We start from the raw sequence: 12,454 nt of genomic DNA on the forward strand, positions 1-12,454 counted from the left end.
CAATTTGTATTGTATCAATTTTTATCTACAGTCAAATGATCTGACCCACCACCCGAAAATCTTACCGACTGTCTCATAAAAACTGGGAAGGATGTCATATTCCACAAATCCCCCGAGATACACCCTTAAATGATGCGATAATCCTAACCACTTCAATACCAAAATCAACACCCTATCAAGGCTTACTATATAAATGTGGACTTATGCCAATGGTTTATCGAATAAAATTAAGAAGGCTTTTGTGCCTACATAAACTAATAAACATGAAAGAAACACGTTTAACAAAACATGTATACCAAGAACAAAAGCACCTTAACCTAAGAAATTGTTGGTAATATGAAATAACGAATGACTTGATTGAACTAAATATACAATACTCAGAAAAACAAATTTCAGATCTATCAAGGAAAAATTGGAAAAAATAGTTAAAAGTAAAATCATAAAGAGGATAGAGCAGCAAGTTAAAAATAGCGATAAATCAAAGATGAGGTTCATTAAGAAATGCAATTTTGGAATAAAAGAATATATAAAACATAAAAAGGAATAAACGTTACTAAAATTGAAACTAAACATGACCGATTAAAAAGCTAATTACAAAGGAAAATATGATAACATAAGTTGCAGAAGGTGTGGGTTACATGACGAAAACTTATAACATTCATGACAATGCGAAAAATTCAAAAGACACCTTCCAGGAATGGAACAAATTCGAAAAGGCAACGCAAGAGGCCTGATAGAAATCAAGAGATTGGTTGAACTTTTTCAAATCTTAGTGAAAACTAGCCTGTGGTACTATACTGCACATCACATCTTTCCTGGCAATTCTGTGTTTGTGCTATAGTAACTGCTCCGAAATGGAGATTTGGCGAGATATATTATTATTATTATTTATCCTTGCCTATTGTCGCCATCGGCGCTTACCTACCACTAAAAAAAAGCAAAACACTCAGAAGCTTGACAAGACATTGTCTTGTAGCAATTCCGTTTAGGGCTTCAAATGCAGGTGGATTTGCATCGAATTTTGAAACGAAAGACAAAAAGTGTTATGAAAGATTAAGATAGAGAATTGTATCACTTAGCTTTCGTTTAGAATAAATTTCTAAACGGTACCTTAGGGCTCTGTTATTATTCTTAATAAAAGCAAGTGTAAAATACTCTTTCAATGTCAAAAAATTAATTAGACTTAAAGAATCGATTTATCCAGATAGGCATCATATTTTGATGGAACATGACAGCCATAGAACATGACAAACAAAACCTGTTACCTATCCGGATTCTTCTTGTCCGTCTTTTATCTCCATATTTCCTCAGATACTTGCAAACCCCAAGCTAGAATATCTACTGAGTTGATTGTAGCCGCAGAAACCATCCCCTGTGGTCCATTTAGGATACTTGGTAAACGTTCTGTAGAACGAACTGCTCTTTCAAAGTCCATAAGAACTTGCTTGCACTGTTGCATTTTGTTGGATGCTTCTGACAGTGTCATGTTTGAGTATGACTGTCCTTTCTTATGGACATATGAACAAACTAACATCTTTACATGTAAATGAAAAAGCTGTCCAAAATGTGCAAACCAGGGGGGTGGATTTGAAAATTTTTGAAAAAAAATCGAGAGCGAGACAAAATTGAAGTTGCCAGTTTTTGAGTACTTTGGATTATGAGTCTCTGTTGTAGCGTCAGTTAAGTGAGGTAGTAGCGAAACAGACGCTCATGGAGTAAGTCTAACTGTGAAGTACGAAATACGTCGTAGAATATCGGAAAAATACGTGATCCGCCAAGAAAACAAAATCCGCTCCTTGAAATTAACGAAATACGCCGATCCGTCAAGCCTTTCACCCCCACCGTAACCTTAACTACTATCTAACAAAAGGATTTGAAAGGGCCTTCATGAAAAAAACTGATACCTGAAACCGGAAGCTAATCACATCATAGGGGTCAGCAATATCGCAGGATCGAATGAACTTGAGATTGAAGCACAAGAGCAGAAAATGGACGTCGACAAGAAAGCTTCCCTTTCTAAAGTCAGCTTTGCCGTTGTTGTGATAGGTGGAATGCTTATCGCTGAGACAATTTTCTTGCATTTGAGGACATACAGAACGGAAAACGTCTTGACAAAGAGAATAAATGATTTGGAAAAGCAGCAACAAATCATCAAACAACAGTTGGAAGCATTTCAAAATCGTGAAATTGAGCAAAAGCAAAATGGCCTAGACGATCCCTCCGATCATTTGATAGCCGCAATCAGAAAAATAGAAAGACACAAAGGAAGGTCAAGACGTGACATCGAAGAAAAAGTTGATTCTATATTGCGAATATTAAAATCGTCATCTCATGAGATATTGCAGGACAGACATTCAGCCTTGAAATGCCGAAATGTCACATTAGTGTGCATGAAGGGGGAAAGAGGAAAAAGAGGTAAACCAGGCCCGCGCGGAGCCAAAGGGGCCAAAGGTGATGTTGGGCAGCGAGGAGTTATTGGGCCTGCGGGTGTTATGGGTCCACCTGGAGAGAAGGGTAGCCGGGGGCAAAAGGGTGACACTGGATCATCAGGTAAGTTCAACGAAAGTCTCTACAAAAAGGAAGGTAGAAATTTGACATCATAAAAATCAATTTCAGAATCCTTAAATTTTGAGCCAACGACATAAAATTGCATCATAAAAATCTTCAGAATTTTCAAAGTCAGCTAGATCTGTTACAGGTTGGATATGTTTTGACCTCATACGACAAGTGTAAAAGCTTCCACATCAAAGCACTGTGCTTTAGTCCTGGTTCTAAAATATATGTAGTTCCGTTTTAATTTCATTTATTGCACAGCAAAATGATTGGTCTAGAAGCGAGTTAAATTGCAAAGTGCTTTTGCCAGTTAGCCTACTAGCACAAGTTTTTTAAGTTGACAATTTTTACTCAACAGGTGTTTATGTTCACAAACTGGGATATCAGATGTAAAACTTCTTGCTTTAAAGCCGTACTATACTTTCTGCAGGCAAATTAAATTTTTCTTTGTACGCACTGAAGGATACATCAGGAAGAGCTTTTTTGCTACAAAATATGATTGAAGACTTACATGGTTATATAAATTAAACAAAAAGATTAACGCCGGTCCTTTACCGCACATCTGATTTCACAACGAGGCCAGAACTAGCGAGAAAGGGCTGGCTTGGCATCGGAAGCGACAAAGAACATTTATGCTGGTCTCGTTTTCAATTTATTCTAGTTTTTGAATACGCCAACGTGCGGTGAAAAATAAACCAGTCTTTTTGAATTATACAGCATGGCGAAAAGTGGATACTTCGATGGTATCTCACTCATACAAAGATACCCTTAAGCTGACCATGAACAATGATCTAAAAGGAGGTTTGCGTATCCGTGTAATCGACGATGGATGGGGCGATCCTTCATTCTCGGTGATTTACATCAAAGGTCATTGGAAACAAATAAAGTACACTCAAGTGTTTAAAGGTGCTGTTTCTTGTTGGCAGATATTTGGCCACAAGTAAGTTTAAATGTGTTCTCGCTTACATTTTAAGAAAAAGTAGTTCATTTATCCGCATTTATCAATAATCAATATTGCAAGGGTTCTTTTATAGGAAGAAAACAAGAAAACAGTAATTAGACAGCATTGTTTCACATGTCCATTTTCTTAACTTTGAAGACGTTGTATCAGTAGTATTGCATGCATAACTACTCTTAAGTGCCTAATTGCCGTCCTCCCGCTAATTAATTTTGGAAAATTTTTCCAACACCCCCGCTCTTATTAGGACCCCCTTGCTAATTGATTTTGGCTCTTTTGTGTTAATTACTGTAGTGAAATAAGCGTAAGATAAGCTAAAAATTGTCGATGATAAATAATAGCTAAATAATAGTGAAATAAGCGTACTGATTTTAGGTGCATTTTGAGTATTCAGTATATGTAACTTCATGATTTAGACCCCCTGGTAATTGGAACCCCCCGCCAATTAATTTTGAACATAAAATCCGACCCCCACCGTTAATTCTGACCCCCCGTCAATTAGGTACCCAAGAATATATATCTTTTAGAGTACCAGACAACATTTCGAAGCATAAAGCTGGGCTAGAACCATTCAATCGGACAATGGGCGACGCTATTGTTGGAGAGAAGAACATGGGCTCGTCAACAAGTAAGTAATGAATCAAATGTTCAACAACAGTAATCGAAAAGCAATCAGGCACCGCGGAACGTTAAGAAAAGTGGGGGGGGGGTCTAAAATGTAGGGGAGGGGGGCTAAAACCGTGTAAAAAGAGGCTTTACTGGTAGTTAATTACACAATATTTGGCATTTTTTGCAAAAAGTGGGGGATTAAAGCCCCCCAGCCCCCCTGCTCCGCGGTACCTGGCAATGCTCGATAAACAGAAGATTATGGAAACATCCAATCAATATTTTAATCATTCATCACTCATAGTCAACATTGTGAATTTCTTAAGCAAATTTTTCGTTCTACAAGAAGAATCGCTTGGTTTTTCATGTTCAGTTAACAGAGAACTGTATACGAAACCTCCGTCTTTTGGTCCTTTGGCAGAACAACATTAGCAGCTTTGCTTTTTAATACACTACTCGGTGACAGAATCTTAATGTAGAATGCATTGAATTCGGCTAGCGCTTTCCATTAGCTTTCAGGGGGAGGAAGTTGGATTCGATACATGCAGCTTCCATGATCAAACCATGTCTACTTACTTTGAAAATGCAAACATTTTTCTCAAGGCTTTGGAATGCAATTGTACCCTCAAGCTTTGGCTCTAACCTGTAGTCCTTTGCAAACAATATATTTTACGTTTTTATAGGCATAGAAGGTAAAAGCTAGAAAACCAATGTGCGAATAAAATTGTGAAATCCAAAATGGAAAAATGAGAAAAAAGGAAATAAGGAGTAGTCACTACCACCTGGTTACAGCCTCAAACCCAAATGGGGGGTGGTTGTGTGTGCCCCTTAAGGGTAGAAAATGATAAAACAGCAACTCATCAGCCAGAAACTCATGAGGGACATTACGGGACTTTAATTCGGTATGTCTATTTCTCGTAAGCGCAATACTGCGTACAGGATCACGTTTGCAAAAGTAAGGAAATACAGATAAAATATATATGCTACAGCGATAAAAAAAGTAGAAATCGACACAGAGTGCTTACTAAAGTATTTTAGAGTGTAAATAATGTGCCCAAGCATCGTTTAAATTTCAAAAGCTTTCTTGTTTACTTTTGTTTCACATTTGTTTTAGGTAACTACTTTGGAGGATCAACAGGGCGCTGTGATAATGGTCCTGACAACTTCTGGCATAAAAATAATGGACAGGGAGAGCGGCAAGCAACGGTGACGCTACGAAGAGATATGAATGCAGTTGATGCTGGCATCTATACGTACGTTGGGAGGAATTCTGGGACAGCAGAATACATCATAAAGGACATTTATGTATGGTAGTGAACTTCGTAATCATATCATTAATTTTGCACTTGTACATGGCCAATACTGCTGTGTTTTCAACTAATTTTTTTTCTTATATAACAGATAGTAGTCGGCAATACAAAAATGTTTTGCAATATTATATGATAGCTTTGTACATGTCATTTCTAGCTGGTCAGCATGATACTTAACAGCAATCCCTGTACGGTAGCTTTATTCGGTGAAGTGGACAGGAAAGTTATTTTTCTCCATGAATGGTGCAGAACTGGGCTTTCTTAAACTGTTGGTGAAATTGAGAATCTCTCGGTTAACATGTTAAGGCAGTAGCCAGAAAGGACAATGCGTAACAAAGATTGTTTCCATCAACCACGTTTATGCAACTAGATATAGACAAAGACAATTTTAATCCTTTTCCATCTTTTCTCGAGCCACTATACCGACAAGCCAGAGTTTTTACCGACTATCTCATGAAAATTGAGAACGGTTTCACAACCCTTTTAACCCCCCTGCTGTCGTAATAGGACTGGAATCTAAACAATAATTTATGTTAATTATGTTATGATATTCTTTCTGCTTGTAAATATTGTAAACGAAATTCGCTGTCACTAGTAGGTTCATAATCTCAATATGAGTTGAACTTGACTAAAAAACGTGTTTGTAGAAATTTCGTTTATGGCTTCTACTGATTTTATATTTCTTTGCAATTTTGAAATGAAATACAAATGTCAGGGTAAATTCACGATACATACCCTGAATCATTCTAGACTCTCTAACAGTCAATTCCTAGAGTGTATCTACTTAGGATCCTATCACGATTCTTCATAAAAGCACCTTGGCACATCTTCGCTAAATATCTTGTTATAATTAAACTAAATTCAGCATGGTACAAAATTTTATCTCTTATTTACTTACGATCCTGGTTTAACCAATAGGAAAATGATCCCAAATGACCTGCCGGCCTTAATAAAACCGGAAGTTAATACTCAAATCACAAATGACGGAGTTTAGAATCAACTTCAGACAGATCTAAACACAAGAACAGAAAATGGATGTCGACAAGAAAGCTTCCATATCCAAAGTTAGCTTTGGCGTTGTCGTGATAGGTGGAATGCTTATCGCTGAGACAATTTTCTTGCATTTGAGGACATACAGAACTGAAAACTACTTGACAAAGAGGATAAATGATTTGGAAAAGCAGCAACAAATCATCAAACAACAGTTGGAAGCATTTCAAAATCATGAAATTGAGCAAAAGCAAAATGGCCTAGACGATCCCTCCGGTCATTTGATAGCCGCAATCAGAAAAATAGAAAGACACAAAGGAAGGTCAAGACGTGACATCGAAGAAAAAGTTGATTCTATATTGCGAATATTAAAATCGTCATCTCATGAGATATTGCAGCCTTTTGACAAAAATTCAGACTTTGGAAGAAAATGCCGAAATGTCACATTAGTGTGCATGAAGGGGGAAAGAGGAAAAAGAGGTAAACCAGGCCCGCGCGGAGCCAAAGGGGCCAAAGGTGATGTTGGGCAGCGAGGAGTCATTGGGCCTGCGGGTGTTATGGGTCCGCCTGGAGAGAAGGGTAGCCGGGGGCAAAAGGGTGACAGTGGATCACCAGGAAGGTCAATAACAAAGCCAAAAATTGTATCAAAATTTCCCAAAATCCTTTACAAAAAGGAAGGCACAAATATGACTCTAGTTTGTGAAGCTGAAGGAAACCCTAAACCAATTATGCAATGGGCCTTTGGGAAGCAGAAGCGAGGAATGAGGTACACATTTCCAACTGAGGGTGCTCTGGTTATATCAGATATAAGCGAGAATGACAATGGCAGAATTTCATGCTCTGGCGAAAACATTCTCGGAAAAGATATGGTTGAAATTGAGCTATCGGTTCTAACAAGGCCTAAGCTATTTCTAAACTCTAGAAAAGTAACAGGGACGACAGGGTTTCTTTTAGAAGTTCAGTGCAATGCCACTGGTAATCCAGTTCCAAAGCTCAGCTGGAAAAAAGCTTATGGAGTGTTGAGGGGCAAGGAAGTACTGTCTGCAGATCAGAAAAGCAACACGCTAACATTCACTAATCCTGTTTCTAATGAAGCTGGATACTATATCTGTCAAGGAGCCAACGACAATGGCTTAGCAACTGAATCTTTTTTTCTTGACATCCAAGATAGGGTTGTTTGTTCGTCGTTGAGGAAAAGCGGGCAAACAAAAAGCGGCATCTATACTGTTAAACCAGATAACCGCATCGCTTTCTCTGTTTACTGTGATATGGAAAATGAAGGGGGCGGCTGGACGGTAATACAGAGACGGACTGATGGATCCGTCGATTTCTTTCGAAACTGGGAAGAATATAAGGAAGGTTTTGGGAACTTGGAGAATGAATTTTGGCTTGGCAATGAAAACATACATCGATTATCGAAGAAAAAAGATATGATGATTCGATTTGATCTTGAAGATGTCGATGGAAAGAAAGCGTTTGCTGAATACAGTACATTCTACATTGACGGTCAAGAGGATCAATATGCATTGCACATAGGTGCGTATTCAGGAACTGCCGGTGATTCGCTGTCGTATTCAAATGGGCAAAAATTTTCAACGAAAGATAAAGATTATGACTCCGACTTAGACAGTTGTGCTGTACAGTACCACGGGGCCTGGTGGTATAAATCATGTCACTATTCAAATTTAAATGGAAAATATCTAAATGGTTCACATACCTCCGCAGGTGATGGAGTAAACTGGTGGAGTTTCAAAGGCTACTTTAATTCGCTTAAAAGGACAGTTATGAAGATAAAGCCACAAACTGTATAAGCAGTCACATTTTCATTGGTGCCCGAATGTCGATAAATAATGGATTTTGCATTCATCAAACTAATATCTTGTATAATCTTTATAGATACGTACTTACTTTTCTAAAGTTAATTTTAGAGAATAAAGTGTTATAACATTTGTCGCTTTTATAGAAATTTTTGCTAATAGTACTGTATGTTCTTTATTCTTTTGAAGAAATAAAGTAGAGTTTATCTTCAAGAAGTAATTAACTCTGTCACCTAATTCAAAGAATTTCAAGATCTAAATTAGAATTAATCGATTAGTTCAATCATTCTCTACTTGAAAGCAAACAAAATTGTTGAAAGTTTAAACACACGCAACACGCAAAAAAGGGGAAAATCGAGGAACAGTCAACTGCTAGTTAAAATGGCGAGGACTCATTTGTCCGACTGCTAGTTAAAATGGCAAAAAAGGAAGCACATAATCTTATTTCAAAATATCAATAACAATGTATTGCACTAAAATGAATCACAGTTCTATTCTGGGATACGCATCCAACGAACACGAGTGACTCCATCCACTGTGCAGGGCCGCCGGACGCAGGTTTGAACAGGGAGGCCAAATACAGGTGCGGATCCAGAGCAAACTCGAAGGAGGGGCAGTTGGTAGAAAAATTTTCAAAAATTGATGACGAGAGAACGCTGTATACAACAATTTCAGGTTCATTTTGGGAATAAACAACATAACTTTTAAGTAATCCTTGTAGCAAATTAACCTATCGGTCTGAGAAACTTTTTCGCCTGATTCTCATTCTTCAAAAGGGGCGCACAATTTCCAAAAAAGGGGCGCCATACTTGCTTCAACTCGTCGAGGGAGGGGCAACTGCCCCTAGTCGCCCCCCCTTAAATCCGCCACTGGGCCAAAACGAATTAAAAGGGCACGAATATTTTTTATCCGAAACATTAGTAAGTGTCAAAAATGGTACAGATTTCATGGTAATTTAAATATTTATAAAAATATTGAAACACGCTGAGCATAGTAAGAACTATCTTCACTGAAAGTAGATAGATGGCTATGTACTCCATTTAGGGACCACGCATTCTTGATCATAATTAATTGTATAGCTTGTCAATGACCACGCACTCTTGATCATAATTAATACGCTGTACTTATTTTCCTTATAATTTGCATTGTAAATGGATTTGGTCCCGGGTAAGAAGCAGGCACACACCCTTCTTTCATACTTGTGGCAGGCGCAATATACTCAACAAAAGTTCAGATTTATTGCAACATATCAACGAATCCAACCCAAAATATGAACTGAATGGAATTTTCAAATTCTTAGTCTCTATATTCTTCAAAGTCAATTCCAGTCCCTCTCCCTTTCAAAGCGAAGTTTCAGTCTCTATAATTATCAAAAGCCCATTCGAATAATGATTTCAATTTTCTTACTTTTATATTTAAACAATCAAGTCTCCCTTGGCATTCGCGCCTTTCCATCACCACTTGAACACATAAATTTATTCGCCTCCATGGAATTTTTTTTTGAAAGCTACAAAATTTTATGTTTAAATCATCTTCACGCAATCGGCTGGAGGTGCGAGCACATCCTTCGCTGCCATAGCAAAATTAATTTGCAACATTGATTCGGTTTATCTCATCAGTCTTATGAACGAAACAAGTTTTCAATTCTCCTTAGACTTGATCCCGGCGGACTCAGTCAGTTGGTCAAACGTATTACATGTGAGTTCCGAAAAACTCTGAGAAAGGGTGGTCTGGAAGCTAGAATTCTAGGACATAGAATCTTAAAAATAGGGTTGCTTTTTTAATCAGTCAGAGGAAACACAAAAGGATTTACTGATATGATGTTACAGATAATTTTTTAGGTAAACCAATGGCAGATTGAAGTACAACAAATTTTGCAGTAGCATCTAGTCTTGTATACTGTTCTAATCCTAGATAAGAAATTCAAGTCTTTGTTTAAGTCTTTGCTAGCATGTACTCATTGCAGGGACACAACTTTTGCATTTCTTTATAAAAAGTAAGCAATATAATGCAGTTATACATAAGGGATTGTTGTTAAAATCAAATTTAGTGAACTCTGCTCAGGGGCGCAGTGGCTGGGGGGGGGGGGGGGGGCAGGGGGACAGCCGCCCCCCCTGGCAAAAATTTTGTCAGATTGTCGGAAAATCTAACGTTTGTCGGAAAATTTGAAATATTAGACAAAATGTAAGGTTTTCATCGATCCTGTCCAAAAAGGTCGCATATTTTTTTAAACCTGTCGTAAAATAGGGCATGCTCAACCCTTCTTATTTGTTTTCATTAGAGTATTTATCGGAATCATCGCATTGCTGAAATTTGTAAAGGAAATTAACGCTCTGGTCTCAGTTATTTTATAAACTCCCATTTCCGACAGTTAAAATTCAACTCAGTTCATTTCGAAATGAATTCGCTGGTGTTGTAGAAGACGCAAAAAGTTAATATTTTCGCCATGACTTAGAAGAGGAAAATTTTGTCGAGCGACGAATACGCAGAATAAAAAAGATGCCAGGGGAAAATTGCATAGATGAATTAGAAGGAAATAGGGAATCCGTATACCATCGTGATAGTAGATACACCTATCAGCTCAATGAATACAAGATTCACGTCTCATAAGGCGATTTTGACAGATTTTGCCTTGCTCAACCCTGAATGTTTTCAAAAAACAATTGAAAGGCAGTTGTGTGCAGTGTAATTCAAAAAGGTTGCGAAGAATTACGGCCTGGATGACGAAAGATTAAGAGATGAGTACAGCTCTTTCGTCAATAATTACCGTAAATTTTGGAAAGTTAGAGAAAAGAGCAACCCTCTCCCGGCTACAGGAGAAAGAGAAAACTTTTCAGTTCCATTCAGTTCTTCAGTTGATGATAAGTATAACCTGCAAAACGCCTTTCCACAGCTGGTCCTTCTTTACAAGGTTCGCGTCACTTTGCCAATAGGTTCAACAAAGTATGAAAGAGCTTTTTCAAAGCTGAGGATTGTAAAAAAAATCGGCTACTGTCAACGATGGGACAAGACCGCCTTTCCTCTTTGATAACAATCAACGTCTGATAACAATATTTTACAGTCGATAGACTATGGTGACATTATCGATTTGTATGCTGCCACACCTCTTTTGAGAAAGATGCTGCTTGAGTAACAGTTTATATAAATTTCAGTTGAAAGAAAACTATTCTTTTGGACGCGTTATATCTATTTACGGTTTAGCATAAATAAATGCAAAGTAATTATGATGCGATTTAAAATTTGCCAAAAAAACTTTTTGCTATAAACAGCTATAAACACTAACTTGACAGTTTATTGTCTAGTATAGCGAGAAGACTTGTAGAGTGTAAATTTATAACTAGTTGCAGTTTTGTTTATAGCGATTTATATTTGGTAAGTTTTGTTAGAATAAAGGCTATTGTTGAACTTGAAGGTGTATAACGAACGATCCATTCGTTAACGATTTCCAGATCCATTCGTGATATTGTAGTATCAAGTGTTGCAGTATATGCAGCAAGGGTAATCTTCAAGGAATGTATTGAGAAAAAATTTGTCGGAAAAATCATAGTTTTATCGGAAAATTTTCAGCTTTGCCCCCCCAAAAAGTTAACTCCCACTGCGCCCCTGACTCTGCTGTTTAAGAAAAAGAATGGTTCCAACATGAATTGGTATCAAAAATTCCTGCTCAAGCTTGAATATTCACAGTGAAAAGAGTTACAAAATTTTGACAAAGTCAAAGAATAGGGTACATTTTACGCAACCCAGAATCAGAGATAGGGGTCCAGTTTCTACTTACAGGAATACACACAATATACATTGGACCATTTGACTGTGCCTGCCGAGGATTTGATGTGGACCTTCCAGTGATGCAATTGTTGCTGAAGATATCCTAAAGAAACTTTTTCGCAAAACTGGCAGTCTCCTTCACAATTAATATTGTTCATCACAGGAGCTTGCACTTTTTGCATCAAGACCAAGTAAAAGTTTAAGGAAATTTTAGTGAATGGTCCTCCAACAACGCCCAGATTCAAGTTATTTAACTTAGCTTCTATAGGCAGAATATCTGGCAGTGAAAAATACACGCAATATATTTTTGGGGCACTTGTTTATACTTTTTGCAAACAGGGGCGGCCTGTGCCCCTGTGCCCCCTTGGTCGGGCGGCCCTGCTGTGTGGCTCAGCAATTTAGCTGATTCAGCATATGCCCACGTAGATGACGTAATACAATACATCTCAAAGCCT

General features: G+C 37.7%; 2 protein-coding genes across 2 annotated transcripts; both read left to right on the plus strand.

The window, feature by feature from the left end:
• Window positions 1-1,349: 1,349 nt before the first annotated feature.
• LOC135685593 (uncharacterized) lies at window positions 1,350-6,214 on the plus strand. Its single transcript, XM_065201575.2, has 4 exons — window positions 1,350-2,550; window positions 3,271-3,493; window positions 4,039-4,139; window positions 5,232-6,214. Exons 1-4 carry the CDS (start codon window positions 1,989-1,991, stop codon window positions 5,429-5,431), a joined length of 1,086 nt encoding a protein of 361 aa, XP_065057647.2. The 5' UTR covers window positions 1,350-1,988; the 3' UTR covers window positions 5,432-6,214.
• Window positions 6,215-6,333: 119 nt separating this feature from the next.
• Window positions 6,334-10,207, plus strand: LOC148958457 (uncharacterized). Its single transcript, XM_089112758.1, has one exon. The coding sequence runs from the start codon at window positions 6,459-6,461 to the stop codon at window positions 8,226-8,228; it is 1,770 nt and encodes a 589-aa protein (XP_088968884.1). The 5' UTR covers window positions 6,334-6,458; the 3' UTR covers window positions 8,229-10,207.
• Window positions 10,208-12,454: the final 2,247 nt, after the last annotated feature.

Source organism: Rhopilema esculentum, chromosome 15, assembly GCF_057945365.1.
Source record: "Rhopilema esculentum isolate cy_ngs chromosome 15, ASM5794536v1, whole genome shotgun sequence".
Taxonomy (NCBI): Eukaryota; Metazoa; Cnidaria; class Scyphozoa; order Rhizostomeae; family Rhizostomatidae; genus Rhopilema; species Rhopilema esculentum.